This window comes from Durio zibethinus, chromosome 16, assembly GCF_047325235.1.
Source record: "Durio zibethinus cultivar Kanyao isolate XHJ-2024 chromosome 16, ASM4732523v1, whole genome shotgun sequence".
NCBI classification, from domain to species: Eukaryota; Viridiplantae; Streptophyta; class Magnoliopsida; order Malvales; family Malvaceae; genus Durio; species Durio zibethinus.
Window position 1 is genome coordinate 19,213,349 of NC_143177.1, and position 21,806 is coordinate 19,235,154.

The window sequence follows — 21,806 nt, forward strand, 5'->3', positions numbered from 1 at the left end:
AGTGAGTGATCATTTTTGGACGGGGCTTGCAGCCTCTGGCCATCTGGTTCTAAGACCATGGCTTAGGCTAACCTTACCTTGTTGATGCTTGATTTGCCTTGATAGTTGCACTGTTGCAGCCAACTCACAGTACCAAAACTGGCTGGAAACAGATTCAGGGTATGACATTGATAACAGATGGAACTCGAAATGAGTCATCACCAATGGCATTCACAACGATATAATCAAGGATGCAACATAACCCTGTCTTTCGCTCACATTTTATTACACGAAAACAAGAAACTTAGAAACGGCAGAATCATGAGAAGTCCCATTTTTGCAAATCAACTGTGAAAATGACTGGTCACACCGAATATCTCGACTGACAATTTATTGAAGTAATGACAAGCAACATAACCTGAAACTCAGTAGTATAACAACCAGACTGCATTAATCAAGGCACTGATTTCAAACGGGTCCCATAGTTCCCTCACTTCGGCTCCTCCGCATGGAAAGCTCCGATTTGAAGTTCAGAAGTTTGCTACCAAGATCAAAATAATGATTTCGATGATTGGTTGTTGCTTTGATCCCACTAGGAGGCAGGGGCCCATGCCTGCCTTTGGACAGTTTTGAGGACACCGCGGCTTGACTTTTATGACCGTGAGTTGATGAAGAGGATGGCCATTGAGTAGCAGTACCATGGTTAATCTTCCTTGTAGCTTTGTGTTCTGATCTTAGGCCACGGTCAAATTGATGTGCACTGATGCCAAGCCGAACTGAACGTTCTGCAGCGTCCTTCAATGTGCTGACTTTGATAGCCTGCCGATTAAAGTAAGCCAAATGTGGAAGAAGGCCTAGCAAATGTTTCTTCAGATGTTCATCTCCAACATTCTTCTGTGCAGGGTTACCTTCCAAGCTGATGGCTTGCAAGGAATTATAGTTTGCTGCAAGTTGGCCGAGACATTTGGCAGTGGAGATTTTGTTGAAACGCAGATCCAACACGGTCAATTTTAAAAGGCGATGAAGACCCTCCACCTCACTAATCTTGTTTCCAGCCAAATACAACTCTTTAAGAGAGGAACAAGAAGCCAAACCTACAATGGATTATGTGAGAGAAAGTAGTTTAGAGGATTAAAAAATTGGCAGGAAAGGAGTATAGCAAGGAAAATAGGACAGCTAATCACTTGCAGTTTGCGTCACATACCATGACCAATTCTAAATATCCGGTTGTAGCTCAGGTCCAGCACACGAAGTCGAGTAAGTTCACGTAAACCCTCAATAGTGGATATATTATTTTTTGACAGATTCAACATGTGAAGTCCTCGAGGAAGAGCACCAGAAGTAATCCTTGCTGAAGCATACATAGAAAAAATGAGAAAGCAGATTCATACAAAAAAACAGTTCCATAAACTCCAAATCATGACTAAAGCATGTCAAACTAGAAGATAAATACAGAAGACCTAATACTATTGCTGTTGAAGATACCCACCTATTGCATTTCCTGATAGATTAAGCATCTTCAAGCTAACAAATGCACTGAGTGTTGGTATAACAACCAAACCATGATTTGCCAGCTGAGCTGTGGTTGCTGAGGCACTCAAAGAAGATATATATCTTTTTGCAGCTTCCATGCCAGGAGTTACCTTAACATCCACCTTTGCAGCAGTCAAACCATTTGAGACAGCAGGTTCAGCCTTCACATGATCACTGGGATGGGATAATTCAAATGTTTCTTCCAATGGGCTACAGTGTTGAAGATCATTAACCCATTCCTCAATTCGCTTAATCTTAAAATGCTTGCCAGTCATTTCATTCCAATTCAGAACTGGCAATTTTTCTTGTAGGATTTTCACTGAGTTTACCTCATCTGAAACTGGCATTATCCAGTCTTTCGCTGATCCAGAATAACTATAAGAATCAAATCCCTCAGTGTAAGAACTTTCAAAGTTAGTTTTCTGATTTTTATGTATGCCTTCGTCTCTTTCTTGTTCTCGCATCACCTCTGTATCAACCTCATGAATTGAAAAACTGTTTTGTCTCATATCGAGAACAAGTATATCCTCAGAAGATCTTGAATGCCGTGTCAAATATCTAAAAGGAGAATGTCCTCCAGAATTGATTATGGATGCAACAATGTTTGGCATAGAACATGATTTCACAATCACAGGCGCATTATTAGGCGTAAAGTCACCAGAGCCATTGGCACCCTCACCGGACAAAGGTATATCAGAATTATCATGGCCGTCCTTTTCTGAATGCTGAGGATCTCCTATAGAGAAAGTCAGTTCATCATTGACATGGTTAGAGCTAACAAGAACAGATTCTGAGCGTGCAGCATTTTGGCTCACTACTGTATTTTGGCTGCCATCTGCTTCAACCAACCCATGGTCAATGGAATCAGAAGAAAATCCTTGATCAGTCTCATCATCCATATCACATTGTCCAGGAACCCTTCCTTCCAGGTACAGTTTGCTTCCAAGGGACAGACTCTTCTTAAGATAGTGCTGATTCTGAAGAACCCTGGAATTGGTATGAAGATCAATTTGGTCTTTTATTTCTTCCGATTTCCAGCTATGGTAAACAGAAGGAGAACCCGTAACAGGTTTGACACTGTCGTGAATCTCAGCAATTGTTTTTGCCCCCCGCAAGAATGAGTCCATGCCTGTATCTTTATTCGAATCCTTATGGGCTTGAACTTGAGAAAAATCTTCTAAAGTCTTATGTATTGCCTCAACAGATGGCTGAACAGTTTTCTGATGTCCAAATGAGTACTTGAGTCAGCAAACACTACATTACATAACCCAAAATTTACTAAAGTAGTCAAAATACCTGACGCAAATCTTAGACTTACCTTTGGTTTCTGGCCTCCAGTGTGAGCATGGAAGCATGAAAATCTAACCATTGTTGTGATACAGACTAGTGTTAGATCCACACAAGACACACTATCGTGCTACATAAAAAGCTATGAGCACCAAACTACTCTAATCATTTAGGATCAAAATCCTGAGAAAAACACCTAATTCTTCAACCATAAGAAAATGACAAACTACAATCTAACTTCTGGGAACTTAGCAAACACTGACATTAGCCATAATCAAGCGAAAGACCCTCCGAAACACGCCGCAGCCTCCAGATATGTGATGATCTCGATCTCCTTAAAACACCAAGCAGAATCACCCCTTCGTTGTCCCCCCACACCCACTTTGAGGTGCGAGAAAAGTTTACTTTCGTTGCAGCGGCCAGAGTGAAAAAGAATCTTTTCCAACTAGGAAAACCAAATCCCTAACAAGCATAAGAGACACCTGCCTGACAATAATGAAAGAGAAAAATAAAAGAACCGCATCACCTATAAGCAGAATATAGGCCGAGTAATAAAGAAAATGCAAAAAACTCTGGTTGTTAATCTCTACGTCAAAAGAATGCAACAGAAAATTTAACAATCAAAAACAGAATATACAATCAGATTGCATTGCCTAATGTCTCTTATTTCAATATCTTCTGGATAAGAAAAACCAACCAATTGAGCATTACCGGACTTCTTTGTCAAAAGGGACTAGAAGAGGGAAAAAAAAAAAAGAAATCTTTCAATTCTCATTACAAAGGCAAGTTGTAAATATCTAATGAGACTCAAAATTGTGTTCTTCCCACTCTTTCATTCGATATATTCATCCAAGGTAATTGCTCATACAGACACAATATTGATTATTGATCAAGAACAAAATCTATGATAAAAAGAGAACAGATATGAATCAACCTGTATGAATGAGACAACCAACCATCCAGATTGTACATCATATACAACCAATGGTCAACAACAAAAAAAAACTTAGATTTCATATGGAAGAATAATGCAAGCCTGACCAATTACCTTTAGTTTTAAAAGGAAATGCCAATGAAAACGAGTCCAAAGAAATTCGGAATAATTTAATCCCATCATCTTAAGGAAACATGACTACTAAAAAAAGGCAGGAGATTGAGAACGACAAATAACCATATAGAGCACCAAAAAGACAGCAGTATCTCAGGACACAAAGAACAGACAAAACAAACCATTCATGAAACACCCAAGAGACAAAACCACTCAAAACGCAAGAAAAAAAAAAGAAAGACCCAGTTTTTATTTATTCATTCATTCATTCATCTTGAAAGAAAACAAAGATTGCCAACAAAGAAGGGGGATGGCCCCTACCCCCCCCCCCCCCCCCCCAAAAAAAAAAAAAAAAGAGGAAGAAAAATCTTACCTCTCAACAGCCAGATTATAGCAATTAGCAAGCAAGGAACTTGGTTTATGTAAGAGGAGAAAGGCGGCTTCAACAAATAAAAAAAAAAAAGTAGAAAAACGGAATTAAAGACAAACACGTTCCGTTCCTGTTATACTAGTATCTATTAACTACGTAACTATTTTTGTTTTTTGGTCATCTGGATGAACGGCGTAAGGTTAAGCTTAAATTCTAACCCTAGGCTTTGGATTTGCTTTTATAACCCAAATAAACGGCCCCGATTTTTTCCTATTTAGGCGAAGAGGGGATGGTTCTTTTTCAACAGCCACAAATGAAAGGAGAGGAAAGAGCGGATCTTTGTCTTTTACGCAGCTGAAAGATAGGATTATGAAACATCAGCTCTTTGGCCAAAATAAATTTATAAGGAAATTCTCTCCTTGGAATTGAAAAAAGAGAACCCAACAAATTAAAATTTTTTCATCACCAAATTATATATTTTTGTTTTTTATCAAAAAAATATAATTACTGAAATTTAAATATTAAATACGTTAAATGTTAGCATTATTACATTGACTAGAGTAGCATAGTAATTAATATAAACTAATTTATTATTAAATATATAAAATATTATGTATAATTAATAAATTTTATATGTGAATTTTGCTTAAAAAACTTTATATCAGAATAAAATTTAAATTTAAATTAAGAAAAAAAAATACATTGAATATCAATATGTAACCTTTATTCTAAAGTTTAAAAAAATATTTTTATATCATATTTCATTGGATAGTGATATTTAAACAAAATATACAATGTCTGTGATTCTATATAGTTAAAATTTGCTTCATTTAGAATTAATATCATATATGAGAGATTATTTAATACATTGTTGAGATGAAAAGCTCTTGCAATGGAAGATTGTGAATCTTTTATTGTCACAGTGGTTGGTGATGGAGGAGGAGGACAAAATCTCACCCGTTGCAAAGGAATTTGAAGCATTGATGACACCGTTTGATTTTAAGCACATGCTCATTTAAAAAAATAACAAATAAAAAGTCAAATATTGAAATAATATACAGTGAGAAAATATTAAAAAAAAAGCAAAGAATAAATCATTTCATTATAAAAGATAAATATAAAGTATACAAATATAAAAAAAAAGTTAATTAATCAATCTTAAACACAAAAAATTACTTGTAACAGCTTTTTTTTTTTTTTTTGGAAACTTGACACTTTAATCATCAGGCATCATAACCTAGATCTGCACCCACAAAATAATTTTATATTATATTTATTTAGCTTAATATCCTTGAATTTTAATAAAAATTGTAATTAAGCCATAGATATTTTATTACATTTAAATGAACATATCATTTTTATTTTCAATTATAATCATAAATTTTTAAAATCAATTAAAAAAATCCAATTGAATTAACAAAATACTAACATTTGTTACCTATGAATATTAATAACACGTGACAAGTCATAATCAATGTTTTTATTATTCCATGTTGATTTTTATAGAATAACTTAATTTTTGAAACTACTTAAAAGTTTCTCCAGATGAACTTTTATAATTGATTTTTAAAGTTTATGATAATAAATATAGAAAATCAAATATTATAATTTTATTTACACGTAATAAAAATGTTAATGGCCTAATTCTACTTTGTACTCAAATTTAAGGATATATTTGAGTATTAATCCTATTTATTTTATATCTATAAAAAAAAAAAAAAACAAAACATGTTGTATAATTAATTTATAAAGAGAAAAGCTATCTAATAATCCAATTATTTTATAATAAAATAATATATATTTATATTTATATTTATATATAAAGTATCGACATACGATTAAACTATATAAAAAAGAAACCTAGAAGCAAAACTTGCACAAAAGAATTGGTATACTCTGGAGCTATGTATTTATGATAGGTTTAATAGACATAGCTATAAATACAATTAATAAGGACAATTATTATCTTTTGAAAGAATTTTAGGAAAAGAAAGATTAAAGTGATATTTCAATTAAAATATTAATTTAATTTTAAATATGTTTCAATATGGATAAATAATAATATATCAATTCAAACGGTAATTTAATTTTAAATATGTTTAAATATGTTTAAATATGTAATATTTTGAAACATGCTTAAATCATATAATAGAAAATCTGTATATTGTCTAAAAAAAATCAAAGTTGAGTCTATAATTTAAATTAATGTCATCCGCAAAATATTAAAAAAAAAAACACTTCTCTTAATTAATTATTCATATCTATGTAAAAAGCAAGTTTAAGACCGAAATAGTAGATGACAAACCTTCGGAAGGCCTTAAAAGATGCAAATTTGATGGACTTGGGGGACCGAAATGCACTTGGGAAAGGGGTAAAAAAGCTAGGCCAAAAAATACGAGAAAGGTTAGACAGGGGGTGGCAAACCCGAGTTGGTGCAGCTGGTTTCCAAACCATGTAGTTCACCACCTAGTATCTCCTGTATTAGATCACTGCCCAATATTGTTAGACACCGAAAGGAACAAGGCGAGGAGGGATGGTGCAAAGAAAAGGCACGGAAAGGCTTTTGAAGCAATGTGGACTAAAGAACCTGACTGTGACAGACTTATAGATGAGGCGTGGAATGAAGGGAGGGAGTGTGGCATGCGGACGAAGCTTGGCAGTGTGATAAGAAAGCTAGTAGGGTGGAGTAAGAGCAAGTTTGACGGGTTACATGCGGAATTGAGGCTTTAAACCAGGAATTACAACACAACAAATCCAATCATGGTGATTACATGAGCTGGTGCCGAGTGGAACATATAAAACATAAAATGAACGAATTGTTGGAGAAGGAAGAAACGTATTGGCTGCGGAGATCAAGAATAAGCTGGCTACGAGAAAGAGATAAAAACACTGCTTTCTTTCATGCACAGGCCTCTCACCGTAGAAGGAAGAACAACATAAGGGGATTGGAGGACGAGAATGGGTTGTGGCTTGGGGGTGAAGTGGAGATGAACATGCAGGCCGTGAAGTACTTTAATGAATTATTCAAATCTCAGGGTACATCTAATTTTGAAGAAATTTTGAGGGCAGTTAAACCTAGAGTGACGAATGAGATGAACAGATATCTCTCCACAGAGTTCAGAACCGAGGAAATCTAGGAGGCAGTAAAACAATTCCACCCCACTAAAGCACCAAGACTTGACGGTATGCCTGCTTTATTTTTCCAAAATTTTGGCACAAAGACGGTCCAGATGTTACTAAATTTGGCTTGTTTAGACTAAATGGGGAAGGGAAACTAGATGATATAAATGACACCAATATAGTGCTCATTCCTAAAATAAAAGATCCCAAAAGGATGACTTAGTTTCACCTCATTAGTCTTTGTAATGTTCTATATAAGATCACCGCAAAAGTTCTTGCTAATAAGCTAAAAGATGTCCTACCTTCATGTATTAGTGAAAACCAAAGTGCTTTTATACGAGGCAGATTGATAACCAATAATGTTCTTATAGCCTACGAAATCTTGCATACTTTAAAGCTTAAGAAAAAAGGAAAGGAGGGGTGGGGAGCTGTAAAACTAGATATGAGTGAGGCGTATGATCAGGTTGAGTGGAGCTTTCAACAGTCCATTATGAAAAGATTAGCGTTCAGTGAAAGGTGGGTGTCTATCATCAAGCACTGTATATCATCTGTAGCCTATAATGTGATTCTTAATGAAACAATTACTGATCCTATCATTCCAAACAAGGCCTTAGACAAGGCAACTTCCTTTCACCCTATCTGTTCATTCTATGCACAAAAGGATTATCTGCGCTTCTACTAGAGGATCAAATGGAAAGCAAGTTGTAAGGTGTCAGAGCTAGTGTGAATAGCCCAAGGATTGCTCATCTATTCTTCGTAGACAACAGTTTGCTATTCATAAGGGTAAATCAAAGGGAATGCGAACGAGTGAAACACTTACTAAAGATTTACGAGGAATTGTCGGGGAAGAAAATCAACTATAACAAGTTAGGTTTGTTTTTTAGCCAAAGCACTAGATATGACAAAGTGGAGATGGTCAAACAAATGTTTGGGATCAGGGTAACAAGCAACCCAAAGAAGTACCTAGGGCTACTGATGATAGTAGGGAGAAATAAGAAGAAAGCCCTCTGAGAGATTGTGGACAAGATCAAAAGGAGAATACGATGTTGGAGCAACCAATGGATGTGTCGTAAAGAAATATTCATAAAGTCCATTCTACAATCATTGCTAGCTTACGCAATGTCTAGTTTTTTGTTCCCACAAGACCTATGCCATGATCTAAACATGACTGTTTGTGACTATTGGTGGAAACAAAAGACGGCCAGAAAAGGAATAAATTGGGTGTGATGGGAGGAAATGTGCACTAGCAAGTTGGAGGGTGGACTGGGATTTCGAGATTTCGAAATGTTTAACAAGGCTCTGATTGCAAAACAAGACTGGAGACTCATGGACAACACATCATCTCTAGTCTATAAGGTCCTGAAGGTAAATTATTTCTCAAGAACGACTTTCATAGAGGCTGAGATTGGACGACTACCATCCTACTCATGACAAAGCATATGTACGAGGAGAGAAGTCTTACAGAGTGGAATTAGATGAAGAGTTGGAAATGGGCACCAAACTAATGTATGGAGAGACAGTTCCAAATGTTCATAATTTCAAACCATTACCACGTGAGAGGCTTGCTGGAGAAAACACAATGGTCCATAAGTTAATCGACTGGGATGCACACCGATGGAATGAAGGGAAAGTTGAGGAACTATTCTCAAGTGAAACAGCAAAGGAAGTCAAGGCAATTCCCATTAGCACACACGACTGCCCAGATGTGCTGATCTGGCACTATACAAAAGATGGCCATTACAGCGTCAAAAGCAGGTATCATCTTCTGCGCAACAAAGGTCAGACGAATGAAGATGATCCAATGGCGACAAAGCATGATGAGAGGAGGAGGACGAATGATGTCTGGAACAAATTATGGAGGGCCCGATCGCCAAATAAAGTTAAAATTTTTGGGTGGAGGTTAGTTCGTGAATTGCTGCCAGTCTATGAAAACTTGAAGAAAAGGAGAATTGTGGATAGTGCAAACTGCCCAAAGTGCAACCACAGCGAGTAATCCGTATTGCATGCCATAAAGGATGTCCATCAGTAGTAGAGGTGTGGAAGACTGCAAACACGGACGGTGTCTGGGTGCAATGTCAATGCCGGTCTCGAACGTTGACAATGCCATGCACATAGAAGGGGCAGCTGTTAAAGCCATTGATTTTGCAATTGACATAGGAATCAATAGGATTGAGTGAGAGGGAGATACTCTGGGCATCATCAAGTTGTTACATTATGATGGAGTAGATTTGTCTCCCATGGCATCCTAATTGAAGAGGCAAAGATGAAACTGAGAAACATGGTAGACTCAGTATGCTCACATGTCAGAAGGGAAGCAAATAAAGCAGCTCATAGGTTAGCGAGATTAGCAGTAGGAAGTACTGAAAGCAAATAATGAGTGGAAGAATGTCCAGAACACATTGCCTCAGTTGTTGAAAGGGATTGTAATACTTTTTAAAGCTTTAATGAATATTCCAAAATTTCAAAAAATATAAAAAGCAAGTCAATTAAAAATGCAAAAAGAGATTATAATATATCTAATAAAATATTTTAAAATTTAAATAAAATTAAATCAAAATAATTATATACAAGAAACATGGCTTGTATATATATATATATATATATGTAAAAAAAATAATATTTTTTTATCAAAAATTTTAATTATATATATAAGATTTATTTTATATCTACATAAAAAAATAAACCTGTTATATAACCATCTTGAAAAGAGAAAAGTTATCAAATAATTTGGTTATTTTATATTAAAAATAAAAAATTTATAAAGAAAGTATCAACATATGATTAAACTATATAAAAAAAAGTAGAAACAAAACTTGCAAAAAATAATTGGTACTGGAGTAGAAATAATATGCAATACTTTAAAGCTATGTATTTATAATAGGTTTAATAGACCTAGCAATAAATACAATTAATAAGGACAATTATTATTTTTTGAAAGAATTAGGAAAATAAATATTAAAGTAATATATCAATTAAAATATTAATTTAGCTTTAAATATATTTAAATATGGATAAATATTTAATATTTTGAAACATATTTAAATCATATCTAGGTAAATCCCCATATCATAAAAAACAATCGAGTTGAGTCTATAATTTAAATTAATATCTTCTACAATATATTAAAAGAAAAATTTTCTCTTATTATTGATATCCATGTAAAAGGTAAGTCAATTAAAAACATAAAAGAAACTAAATACAATTTATTATATGACATAGTTTAAATTTTTAATGAAATGAAATCAAAATAATTAAATTTAGGAAATATGACATTGTATTTAAGATTATACATACATCAGAAAATAAACCATTTACAATGAAATTTTTTTATAAAAAATTTTAAATTTTATATATTTATATAAATTTTATTTTATATCTACATAAAAAAGCTAACTCTGTTATATAATCATTTTGCAAAGAGAAAAGTTATCAAATAATATGATTATTTTATAATAAAAGTAAAAAAATTATATAAAAAAAATCAACATAGAATTAAACTATAAAAGCAAAAGAAACATAGAAACAAAACTTGCACAAAAAATAGCTAATAGGAATTGACACAAGTAATTAAGATTTAAAACCCAAGTACAAAGCACCTAAAATATAACTTTCATAATCCTTTATTAAAAGTTGATTTATAAATTCAAAAAATCCGTAATTCTCACTTGTGGGTTGGCAACTTGCTTTGACCTTGAAAATAGGATAACATCCTCTATTCTTAAATTTTTTTTCAAAAAAAAAAAAAAAATTGCACAAGATATTGGTATTGGAGTAGAAATAGTTTGCAATGCTCTAGAAGAATGTACCTATAATAGGTTTGATAGACATAATAATAAATACAATTAATAAGGATAATTATTATCCCTTGAAAGAATTTTAGTAAAAGAAATTAAAGTAATATATCAATTAAAATATTAATTTAATTTTAAATATATTTAAATACGGATAAATATTTAACATTTTGAAACATGTTTAAATCATATAATGAAAATTTTGCATGTCTAAAAAAGTCCAGTTGAGTATAGAATTTAAAGTAATATCTTTTGTAACACATTAAAAGAATTTTTTTCTCTTATTTAATCATATATATATATATATGTAAAAGATAAATCAATTAAAAATATAAAAGAAGATAAATATAATTTATTATATTAACTATTTTAAAAGAAATCAAATCAAAATAATTAAATATAAAAATATGACTTTTTTTTAAATTGTATACATGTAAAAAAAAAAAAAAAAAACCATTCACATCAAACATTTTTTCTTTTTATCAAAAATTTTGATTTTTATATATTTATATAAAATTTATTTTATATCTAAATAAAGAGAAATTAAACCTATTACATAATCATTTTACAAAGAGAAAAGTTATCAAATAATATGATTATTTTATAATAAAAGTAAAAAATATATATTAAAGAAAGTATAACATAGGATTAAACTATAAAAAGCAAAAGTAACATAGAAACAAAAATTGCACAAAAAAATTGGTATTGGAGTAAAAATAGTATCAAATATTCTAGAGCTATGTACTTATAATAGGTTTAATAAATTTAGCAATAAATACAATTAATAAGGACAATTATTATCTTTTGAAAGAATTTTAGGAAAGGAAATTGATGTAATATACCAATTAAGATATTAATTTAATTATATATATATATATATTTAAATATGGATAAATATTTAACAGTTTGAAACATGTTTAAACCATAACATTAAAAGGTTGAAGTTAGGCCTTTAATTTAAATTAATATCTTCTGCTAGATATTAAAAGAAAATTTATCTCTTATTTATTCATATATTTTTGTAAAAGGTAATTTAATAAAAAACATAAAGAGCGATAAACATAATTTATTATATGAAATATTTTAAAATTTACATGAAATTAAATAAAAAATAAGTAAATGTAGGACAAATGATGTTTATTCAAGATTGTACACATGTCATAAAAACCCATCAACATTGGATTTTTTTATAAAAAATATGTATAATCATTTATATAAAATTTAATTTATATCTATATAAAAAACTAAACCTATTATATAATCATTTAAAAAAAAAAAAAGACTTACACTAGCGTAATATAATACATTTAAATATGGATAGATATTTAATAGTTTGAAACTTGTCTAAATTATATCATGAAAATTTGCATATCATTTTAAAAAATCGGTTGAGTTTATAGTTTAAATTAAATCTTTTGCAAGATATTAAAACAAAATTTATCTTTTTAAGCAAACGTAAACAAACACAGGCAAACATTGATTTTACTAAATAGGAAAGTTGAAAAATTAAAAAAAATTAACAATTAAAAGAAGATAAATATGAAAATATGAAAAACATTTCTTTCATTGATATGCTTGGTAAAGAAAGCGGAAAAATGAAAAGATATAAAAAGAAAAAAAAATAGAGGTGTATTTGCATTAACTTATGAATATTCATATTAACCTTGATGTGCTTAAAAATTATCCCATAAAATCCAGGCACTTGCGGTATGGGTAAATTGCAATTTCATTGCAATTTGTTCATGGTTGAAAGATGAGACGACCATTTTCAAAAAAAAAAAAAAAAAAAAAAGAAGCAGAAAAAGGAAATAAGAAGTGAGGTTCCCTTAATTAACTTTTCTTTTCTACTTGTTTTTTGTCTGGTTTAAAAGCTTTGGAAAGTGTAATATGACAATTTTAATCCTAATAAAGTAATACAATAAAATTAATATAAAAAAATATAAAAATAATATAATTTAAATTTTTAATAAAATGTATTCTTAAGTTTTATAATATATATTGTAATTTTTTACGTATTAATATGAATTTAATATGATAATTTTTTACATATATTTAATATGATGCAAATAAATAAATTATTATATTTAAGAGAGTGCATAATAATTAGGACCGTTGCTTGTTGCTTGCTAAATAATCAAATCCATGCTTCATCCATGATATAAATTTTGTAGAGATTGATGTAAAGGAAATGTGTTCATATGGTACTTTTTTATTTTTTAATTTTAATATTTTTTGTTTATGACTTTTTTATTTTTTGACTTTTCAATTTTTTTTTTGCTTTTTACTTAAACTTTTTATTTTTTTTGTTTTTTACTTAAACTTTTTATTTTTTTGGGGTTTTAACTTTAATTATCTTAATTAGATATATTTTGTAAAAAAAAAAGCCAATGAAGATAATGACAAAATAATTCATATAGATGAGTTTTGATTCACCTCAATGCAATGGGTGTATTTTTTTAAAATTTTGAGATCTGGTCGAAATTTTTTTTCTAAAATCAAAGTCAGATCAAAAATAAATTTAAAATATTTTACCACAATTTGGGTATATAAAATATATATTTTATTTTACATCCATCTATTTATGATATTAAATTTGCAGATTTTGGAGGAAAGAGAAGGTATCCATATGACACCTCATTATTCCGTAAAAATTTTATTTTTTTATTTTTATTTTTTTATTAGATAAATTTTATAAAAATTTTAGAAATAGAGATGATAAAACAATTTGTATCCTATTGTTTTGATTCACGTCAATCCAATATATGTGAATTAAAAAAAACAAAGAAAAAGATTGGATCGAAGATTTTTCTTTTTAAATAGGGTCAAAACGGAGATAGCTTTAAATTATTTCATCTCATCTCGGATATCCATGTGAAACATCTCTTTTTTTAATTTTTTGATTTTTTTTACTTTCTTTTTCTTTTCTTGAATCTTTTTCATATTAGATAAATTTTGTAATAAAAAAATCAATTAAAATAGAAATGAAAAAATAGCCTATAATCGATGAGCTTTGATTTGCCAGACCCAATTGGTGCACTTTTTTTCTTTAATTCAAGATAATTAGATTGAGATTTTTTTTTTTTAAATTCAGTTAGATAAGAGCAATGTTTTGGGTATTACTTCTCCACTCCAATATATATATATATATATATATATATTGTTATTTATTTAATTTTACATTTATATGTGTATTTTATAAAAAAATATTTAATACTTTAATTCAATAAATTCACATGCCACTTCATTTTTTTTGTCATTTTTTTTTGAAATTTTGTAAAGAACAAATTAATTGATATAAAAAAAATAAAATAATTCATATCTAATAAATTTCGATTCGACACGATCTAATAGATTTAATTTTTTTTATATTTAAAATATAATTTTAAAAAATTAATAATAATCCCACGATTAAGTGCGGGTATAATTCTAGTTGATGCTTAAAGAAGCAAAACAGTTTCGAGGTAAATTCAGTCTTCGCTTTGTAATCGGAATAGGAATCTACCGACCTAAGTATCCCTTGCGTTTAGAGCTCATATCGTTTCTAAAATCTAAACAACACCTTTTTTTTTTCAAAAGAAAACACAACGAAGAAAAGCTGATCATATTTATTCATAGGCGATTGGGCTCAACCCATCCGCTCAAGCTTGGACTCAATCTTTTGATCCATTAACTAACAATTTATCGGCCCCAAGTCCAACTACCGTTTTAAACCCAGCATTAGTTTTCCACTTTTGAGCCAACGATGAGGAGAGTTGACCGGCAACGGCTTCCAGGTTACCCCTCTCGAAAGAATCAATACAGTTTTCAATACCCGGCTTTCCACACCTGTCGGCTAATAACGTGGCTCGGGTGCTCTTCTTCTTCTTTGGCAAGTTTCGAGACCTAGCTACTCTCATTGGTTCTTCGCCTCTCCTAGAAACTTCTGCTCTGGCCCTCACAATCTTCCCCACGATTCTAGGGACCTTCCGCCGTCGACTTCGGGTAGTAATTTTGATTAGGAAATCGTTAAAATATGAACCTATTTCTTTTTCCAATGATTAATTGGAAACAGTTCGGTTCTGCAGGAGGATGAATTTCGTAGAATTGCTAATTGCACAATCTATGACCGTCAAGAAAATTAGGGGTAAGTAACCTTTTTTTCCCTTTAAATGAGCATTTTTGTTTTGATTTTTTTTCTAAAGCTGGTTTTGGGTGTGGCAGGAATATGGTGATATTGTTCAGATTGATGGTCTCGATGTAGATTATGGCGTAAGTGTTAAACTTGGTTTTTTTTTTTTGGAAGTTACTTTGCTTTGCTTTTTGGGTTAACACATCGCTTGCATTTGGTAGAATGAAGTATTGACAGTAAAACTTGGGGCTTTGGGCTCCTACATGTTGAATAAACAGACGCGTAATTGACAAATTTGGTCATCTTCACCATGAAGGTACAATTATTTGCTATATTATTATTATTATTATTTGGTTGTGAGAGTCTTAGATTTGCCATTGTGTTCTTTGGAATTGAAGATATTGTGTAGTTTATACTTGTGTCTCCTTGAACGGGGCATGGTTCTTATTTAATCTTTGATACATTGCTTGGAAGTGTATTTTTTATTTTTTTTTTCTAAAGTTGCATGCAGGTTAGGTTGAGCATATAAATAAAGTTTACTGTTTTAATGTCAGCTCTTAATTACACTGGAACTAACTGCATGTTGATATTACAGAAGTTTTATTTTGTCTTTGCTTGAATAATTTTTAGTGATACAAGATGAGGTGAATCAAAGAGTTGTGATGTCATTTTCACTTGGCTATTAATTTGGTTGGTCCAAGACTTTAGATGTATACAGGGAAAGGTGGGTTAGTTGCCAAAAGAATTTTATCATTTGTTGAAACTATTCATGCAGATTTCAGTCGGTGCTTATTTTTTAAGATACAACGAAAATTATCAGGTTTTGGACCTGGTTGTGTTTTCAATGGTCCTTGTATAACTTGGTCCTAGATGATTGGTGGATATGTATATTTGTTAAAAATCAAATATACAACCAAAACTTGAATACTTGATACTGATGCCTTCTGAAGGGGCCTTTTTTAGTTATTTTTAGGTGTGTTAAAAATGCCATTTCCTTTTTCTCTTCTGCTCTTCATAGTAGCCACCGCTGGGCAGCAAAAAGGTTGAATTTTCACGCGTCTCATGGTTTCTCTAAATAAAAAAATATGGGTAGGAATGGAAGGGAATCAAGGTCTGCCTATTGCCTTTTTTAAGAAAAAAAAGAAGTTCTGCCTATTTGAAGAAATCAGCGTTTCCTCTTATATTGGACTTACATGGGTACATAATACATTTCAATTGCTTTGAACCCTTTATCTAATTCTTTTCTACTGGGATTGAATTTTACTATTTAGTGGGATCACTAGATTTAGACAGAAGATTAATGTTTCTATATTTGTAGTATTTTGTGTTCGGACTCTAGCTGACGACAATTTTTGCTTACAGCACTTCATGGTCAGACTGTGTGTTTTACCCAATTCTCGTTATGACCATTATATATGTTTCTTGAAGTATAAATGATGTCAAGTTTTTGTCAGTTTTCATGAATTATCCTTTTCTATCTCAAAGGTAATGTTTCCTATGCAGTACTGGTCCATCCAGATTTGACTGGGATCATAATGCTCAAGCTTGGGTTTATCTACGAACTAAAGCAAATTTATTGAAACTTTTGAAAAATGGGTTGGAGCAACTGTGTGGTGAACAAGTCAATCTTTCTAGTTTGTGGTTCCTATGATGCTGGCATAACTTTGTTCCTGATCCTGAAAACTCATTTCACTGCTAAAAGAGGTTGCCTTGAGGTTCTTCAACAAATTATCGGATTCTCAAATCCCTTCTTTGGATGTAATTTTACGATGTGTCCATTTGGAATTGGTCCCAGATAAATTCTGGTTCAACATCCTGTATAGTACTTTTTAACCTAAGCTTCTCCCCTTGTGAAAATGTTTTCTGTGGGGCAAAACTTTGATGATTGGTATAGAGGCCGTAATTTTGGTTTTACCTGCTGGTCTGTTTGCAGATAGCTCTGAAGAAAATGTAGCATATACTTGATGCAAAATAAATGCCGAGGTTGTGGTGGTTAGATCTCGATTTACAGATGTCACTGGTTTGTGTGTTGTGGTGCTTAATTATTATTCTTATCATCATACTTCACCTGCGCAGGAAAAATAAGGGTTAAATTCTCAAATCAGGATAAGCGTAAGTGTTTGGATGGTTGCTTAATTCAAGATCAAATATTTTAATTCGTACAAATAAAAATAAAACGTTATCGATTTATAATAATTAAAGATTTATTTCAACAGAAAAAAAGATATTTATTATATGTGCCGTTGCAACACGTAAAAAGAATAGGGAATAATTAATTAGGAAAAATCATGTTGATTTGAATTTTTTAATTACAATTTTAAAAAAAAAAATGAAATTTTTTTTAAGAAAAACAAATTTTCATTTAACCCAAATAAATAATTAAATAAAATTAAAAATTCTCAAACCCATAATAGATCATTGTTAACCTTAATTACCAAAACAAGTTATTTTGATCATCGATCAATTTTATTTGTTAATTTTTGTGAGATAAGAATTTTTTTTAAATCTTATTTTAGGCTAACCAACATTCTTATTTTTATGGTTCAATCGTTTGAGCTCTGAAAATTTAAAAGGTTGTTTTTTTGTTAAATTTGTGTAAGATGAATAATATATACGCATATTTTGGTTATGTTATTTTTTATAATTAACCATTTTGTTGTTGAGAGTTTTTTGTTGTTTTTCAAAGTTAGGCATATTCTGGTTTAGGGTGTTCTATAGTTCTTCATTCTTAGGCATTTTTTTATTTATGGTTTTCTATTATTATTTTTAATTGCTCAAATTTATAGTTAAGGTTTTCTGCTATTGTTCTTAATTGCTTAAATTTATATTTGAGGTTTTTTGTTGTTGTTCTTAATTGCTCGAAATAATAGTTAGGGTTTTCTGTTCTTAATTGGTCGAAATTATAGTTAGGGCTTTCTGCTATTTAAGCATATTTTGTTTAGACATAGTTGTTTATGTAACCTTTTGATTCTTACCTATCACTTAGGCCTCTATTAGTGCTAGTATAAGTGATCACCCATCACTGTTATCTTAATTTATAGCATAAGTGAAGCCAATTAATCAACATAAAAAATAAATGTTATTTAATAATAAAAAAAAAACAACAATTCATTGTAGCTAGGATTATAAATAGGGTTAAATTTAGGATTGAAAATATTTACAACATAAATTTTGTTTAGTAATTAAACTGTTGTATCAAAAGATTGGAATTAAATTTTCACGTCACTACCTAACCAAAAAGATTTCAAAAATATACACAAAAAACCTAATTTTCAATACATTTCCTAAAATTTTAGTCAAGTCCAATATAAAATTTTAGTCAAGAACAAAAGTTTGATAAGGATAGCCACAAAACCAACCATAGAACCAGCCACAAAATCACTAAAAAGATAACTAAGCTTAAGTATAAGCATGATCACAACCTTAAGTCTATTTTATAAATTATTTTGCCAAAAACATTATCAAATAACAGCATCAAGTCAATCATATGAATTTTAATTTTAAGAATAAAATAAGAAAAAATGCTAAACTTTTGAGTCAGAATGTGCACATAAAAAACGTATTGTAAAAGAAAATTGCATTTCAAAAAAAGACCCTTGGTTATAACATGATTATAACAAAGTAAAAGCTTATAACATAAATTTTATAACAAAGTAAAAAATTATAATAGAAATTAGATAACAATGTAAGGGACATACATACTTAAACTAACTATAATTTTCATTGTTAGGGATTTAAGATTTTTTATAACACTTATAACATAAATTTTTGCTAAAAATGATTCCTATAGCACTTATCAACTGTTGTCGTTGGAATTTAGGATTTATTGTGACAAACTTTAATTTTTTTGGTCTTACAGTGTGAGTTTTAATTATTATTAATGGTTGTAATATGATGTATATAAATGAGATAGTAGAAGAATTGATAGTTGATCTTGATAGGATATCTTATTTTGAGTTGTTAGATACTTGTAATGAGGCTGAGTATATGAATATTAGTGAGATATTATATTTAAAACCTGAAAAAAATTAATTAATGGCTTGATGGTAGTAAATGATGAGTGAAACACTCTTTATATGATTAGGTATATGGTAGATCTAGGTATAGTTGATATGTATATAGTACATGGTATTGATGAAGCTATTTTAGCTCTTGAGTTGTTAATAGGACCTGAAGTGAAAGATGCAGTTGAGGTAGTAGAGAGTGAAACGGTAAAAAATTACCATGTAGTTGATGTAGTAGGGAATGAAATGGTAGAAAATCAATATGTAAGTGAGGCAGTAGGGAATGAAAAGATAGAAACTAAAGAAATGGTTGAAGAAGCAAAGGTAGAGAATGAAGATGTAGCTGAGGCATGAAGGGTAGGAATTAAAGATAATGTTGAGGCAGTAGAGGTAGGAAATGAAGATGTGGTTAGGGCAAAAAAGGCAACAAAGGTAAAAAATGAAAATGTGGCTGGGGTATAAGTTGAAGATGCAACGATAGAAATAGCAGTAAAAGGGATGACCCTAGGATAGAACCAGATTTCACTTCACCAGTTAATGAAAATGTTAATGACGGATATCAAACTGAGTACTATAACTCTAATGAGTATGGTGAGCTTGTCAGTGATAAGAATGAAATGGTTGATACTAGGATAATAAGTAAGTTCTCAATATATGATCCCAATATAAAAACCCTTTACATTGAGTTGGGTATGTTGTTTGAGAATTCAAAATAATTTCAATATTTTGTATCCTTATTGTCTATTAAGACAAATATGGGTATCATTTGGGCAATGAACCATAAAAATTTTGTTAGAGGTAAGTTTGATGCAAAATAATGTCATTGGGTAATTTATGCAACAGATGATAGAAAGATGCAATCATTTCAAATGAAGACTTACCATAACAATCATGAATGCAACAAGATTTTCAAAAACCCAAGGATGAGTCAAGCTATTTTTGATTGAGTTGTACATAAACAGATTTATGAATGATCTTTTTATTAATAATGCAAAAGTGCAAGAGCTAGTTAGGAAAGCATTTGATACGTGGATGAATATTAACATGATAAGAAAGACTAAAAAAAAATGTGGCTAATAAAGTTATTACCAATTATAAGGATGAGTTTGAACTTTTATAGGATTATGTTGATATGATTAAAGAAATTAATGAAGGCAGCACAGTGAAAATGCAAGTTCATAGGCCATTGACAAGTTTTTTACTTATATTTGAAAGGTATTACATATGTTTTGGGCATTTAAAAAGATTTAAAGAGTGGTTGTAGGCCTTTTTTGGGACTAAATGGTTGTTGGCTTAAAAATTTGACAAAATGTGAGTTACTATATATTATTGGTAGATATCTAAACAATAAAATGTTTTCAGTGGCTTGGGTGTTAGTGGAAGTGAAATGCATAACTTCATGGAAATGGTTTCTTGATTTGTTGAAATCAAACCAGGTGTATTTGGAAAATGGTATAGAATGGACAATCGTGATAGATCAACAAAAAGTAAATATTTATATATTGATTTAAATTAAATTAAATTATGTACTGAATACTTTAACTAATTAAATGGTATAAGAACTTGATAATGCAATTGCAAAATTGCTTTCAGATATTGAACATAGATTTTATACTAGGCATGTATCTGCTAATTAAGCTAAAAGGGGACATAAGGTGAAGAGATGAAAAGGGCTTTCTAGACATTGCTAAGTTTTCAACAGTCAGACAATTTAAAGAAAACATGAGAAAATTACAGAAAAAAAATTAGACTACAACTGTAGACATAATAAAAGCCCCACTTCAGCAATGGTGTGAGCCTTTTTCAACATAGACTCTAAATGTGAGTTGATTGATAACAACTTATATGAAGCATTCAATGGGATATTGCTAGATGCAAGGAAAAAATTAGTGATTTCTTTATTTGAAGACATATAAAGGCCTCTGATATAAAAATTGAGAGGAAAAAAAAAGAATGCTCTAAGTGAAGAGGTGTGATTGATTTTAACATTATAAAAATGATAGAAAAAAATGCAGCTATAGCATCATAATGTGTAGTTGCATTTAATGAAGATGTTGATTATGGAATAGATGTGGGTGTAGATAGATTCATTATCCAATTTGATGAGAAAACATATAGTTGTAGAATGTACCAATTTTTTGATATTCCATGTGCACATGCCATATGTGCAATTAGAGATCTAGGTAAAAATATTAAAGATTTTGTATCTAGTTGGCATCATAAGGAGTTGTATTTACAGTTTTATAGTAATTCTTTACAATCTATGCATGGGAGAAGGTTTGAGCCAAACCAAGGATAGAAGATAATATTTTACCCCCAGAGTTCAGAAAGATGCCAAGTAGGCCTAAAACCAGTAAAAGAAAATATCATGATAAGCTTAAGAAAAAAATGCCCAATAATTTAATACATCTATCCAATAAAAGGCTTGATAATGACATGTAAACTATGTCATCAACCAGGCCACAACAAAAGAAGTTGTCTTGTGGCAGACAATCAGGTAATTTTATTTTTATTAATTATTATAAACATTGTACCATTTATAGATCTTCTATTATTAAAGTGTATT

General features: G+C 30.6%; 1 protein-coding gene and 1 long non-coding RNA gene across 5 annotated transcripts; one reads left to right on the forward strand and one right to left on the reverse strand.

Moving 5' to 3' along the window:
* Window positions 1–231: 231 nt before the first annotated feature.
* Window positions 232–4,294, reverse strand: LOC111293881 (uncharacterized). Of its 4 annotated transcripts, none has more exons than XM_022886938.2 (5): window positions 4,221–4,294; window positions 2,831–3,281; window positions 1,469–2,732; window positions 1,184–1,330; window positions 232–1,073 (listed from the first exon to the last, which is right to left on the reverse strand). In XM_022886938.2, exons 2-5 carry the CDS (start codon window positions 2,879–2,881, stop codon window positions 448–450), a joined length of 2,088 nt encoding a protein of 695 aa, XP_022742673.2. In that variant the 5' UTR covers window positions 2,882–3,281; window positions 4,221–4,294; the 3' UTR covers window positions 232–447. The 4 variants fall into 4 exon arrangements, with proteins under 4 accessions (XP_022742673.2, XP_022742660.2, XP_022742683.2 ...); XM_022886925.2 differs by having other exon boundaries at window positions 2,831–3,285; XM_022886948.2 differs by having other exon boundaries at window positions 3,848–4,294.
* A 10,567-nt stretch (window positions 4,295–14,861) lies between these two features.
* LOC111298619 (uncharacterized) lies at window positions 14,862–17,240 on the forward strand. The gene is made up of 5 exons (XR_016328488.1): window positions 14,862–15,109; window positions 15,193–15,251; window positions 15,329–15,376; window positions 15,458–15,552; window positions 16,740–17,240. It is a non-coding gene; the product is annotated as an uncharacterized LOC111298619 (long non-coding RNA).
* Window positions 17,241–21,806: the final 4,566 nt, after the last annotated feature.

Bases quoted from the DNA above. Each gene is read 5' to 3' on its own strand.
- LOC111293881 (XM_022886938.2), bottom strand. From the start codon at position 2,881: ATGGTTAGATTTTCATGCTTCCATGCTCACACTGGAGGCCAGAAACCA. The intron at 2,733-2,830 runs GTAAGTCTAAGA...TTTGGACATCAG, and splicing joins CTGGAGGCCAGAAACCAAAG to AAAACTGTTCAGCCATCTGT. The intron at 1,331-1,468 runs GTGGGTATCTTC...TGTATGCTTCAG, and splicing joins TCTATCAGGAAATGCAATAG to CAAGGATTACTTCTGGTGCT.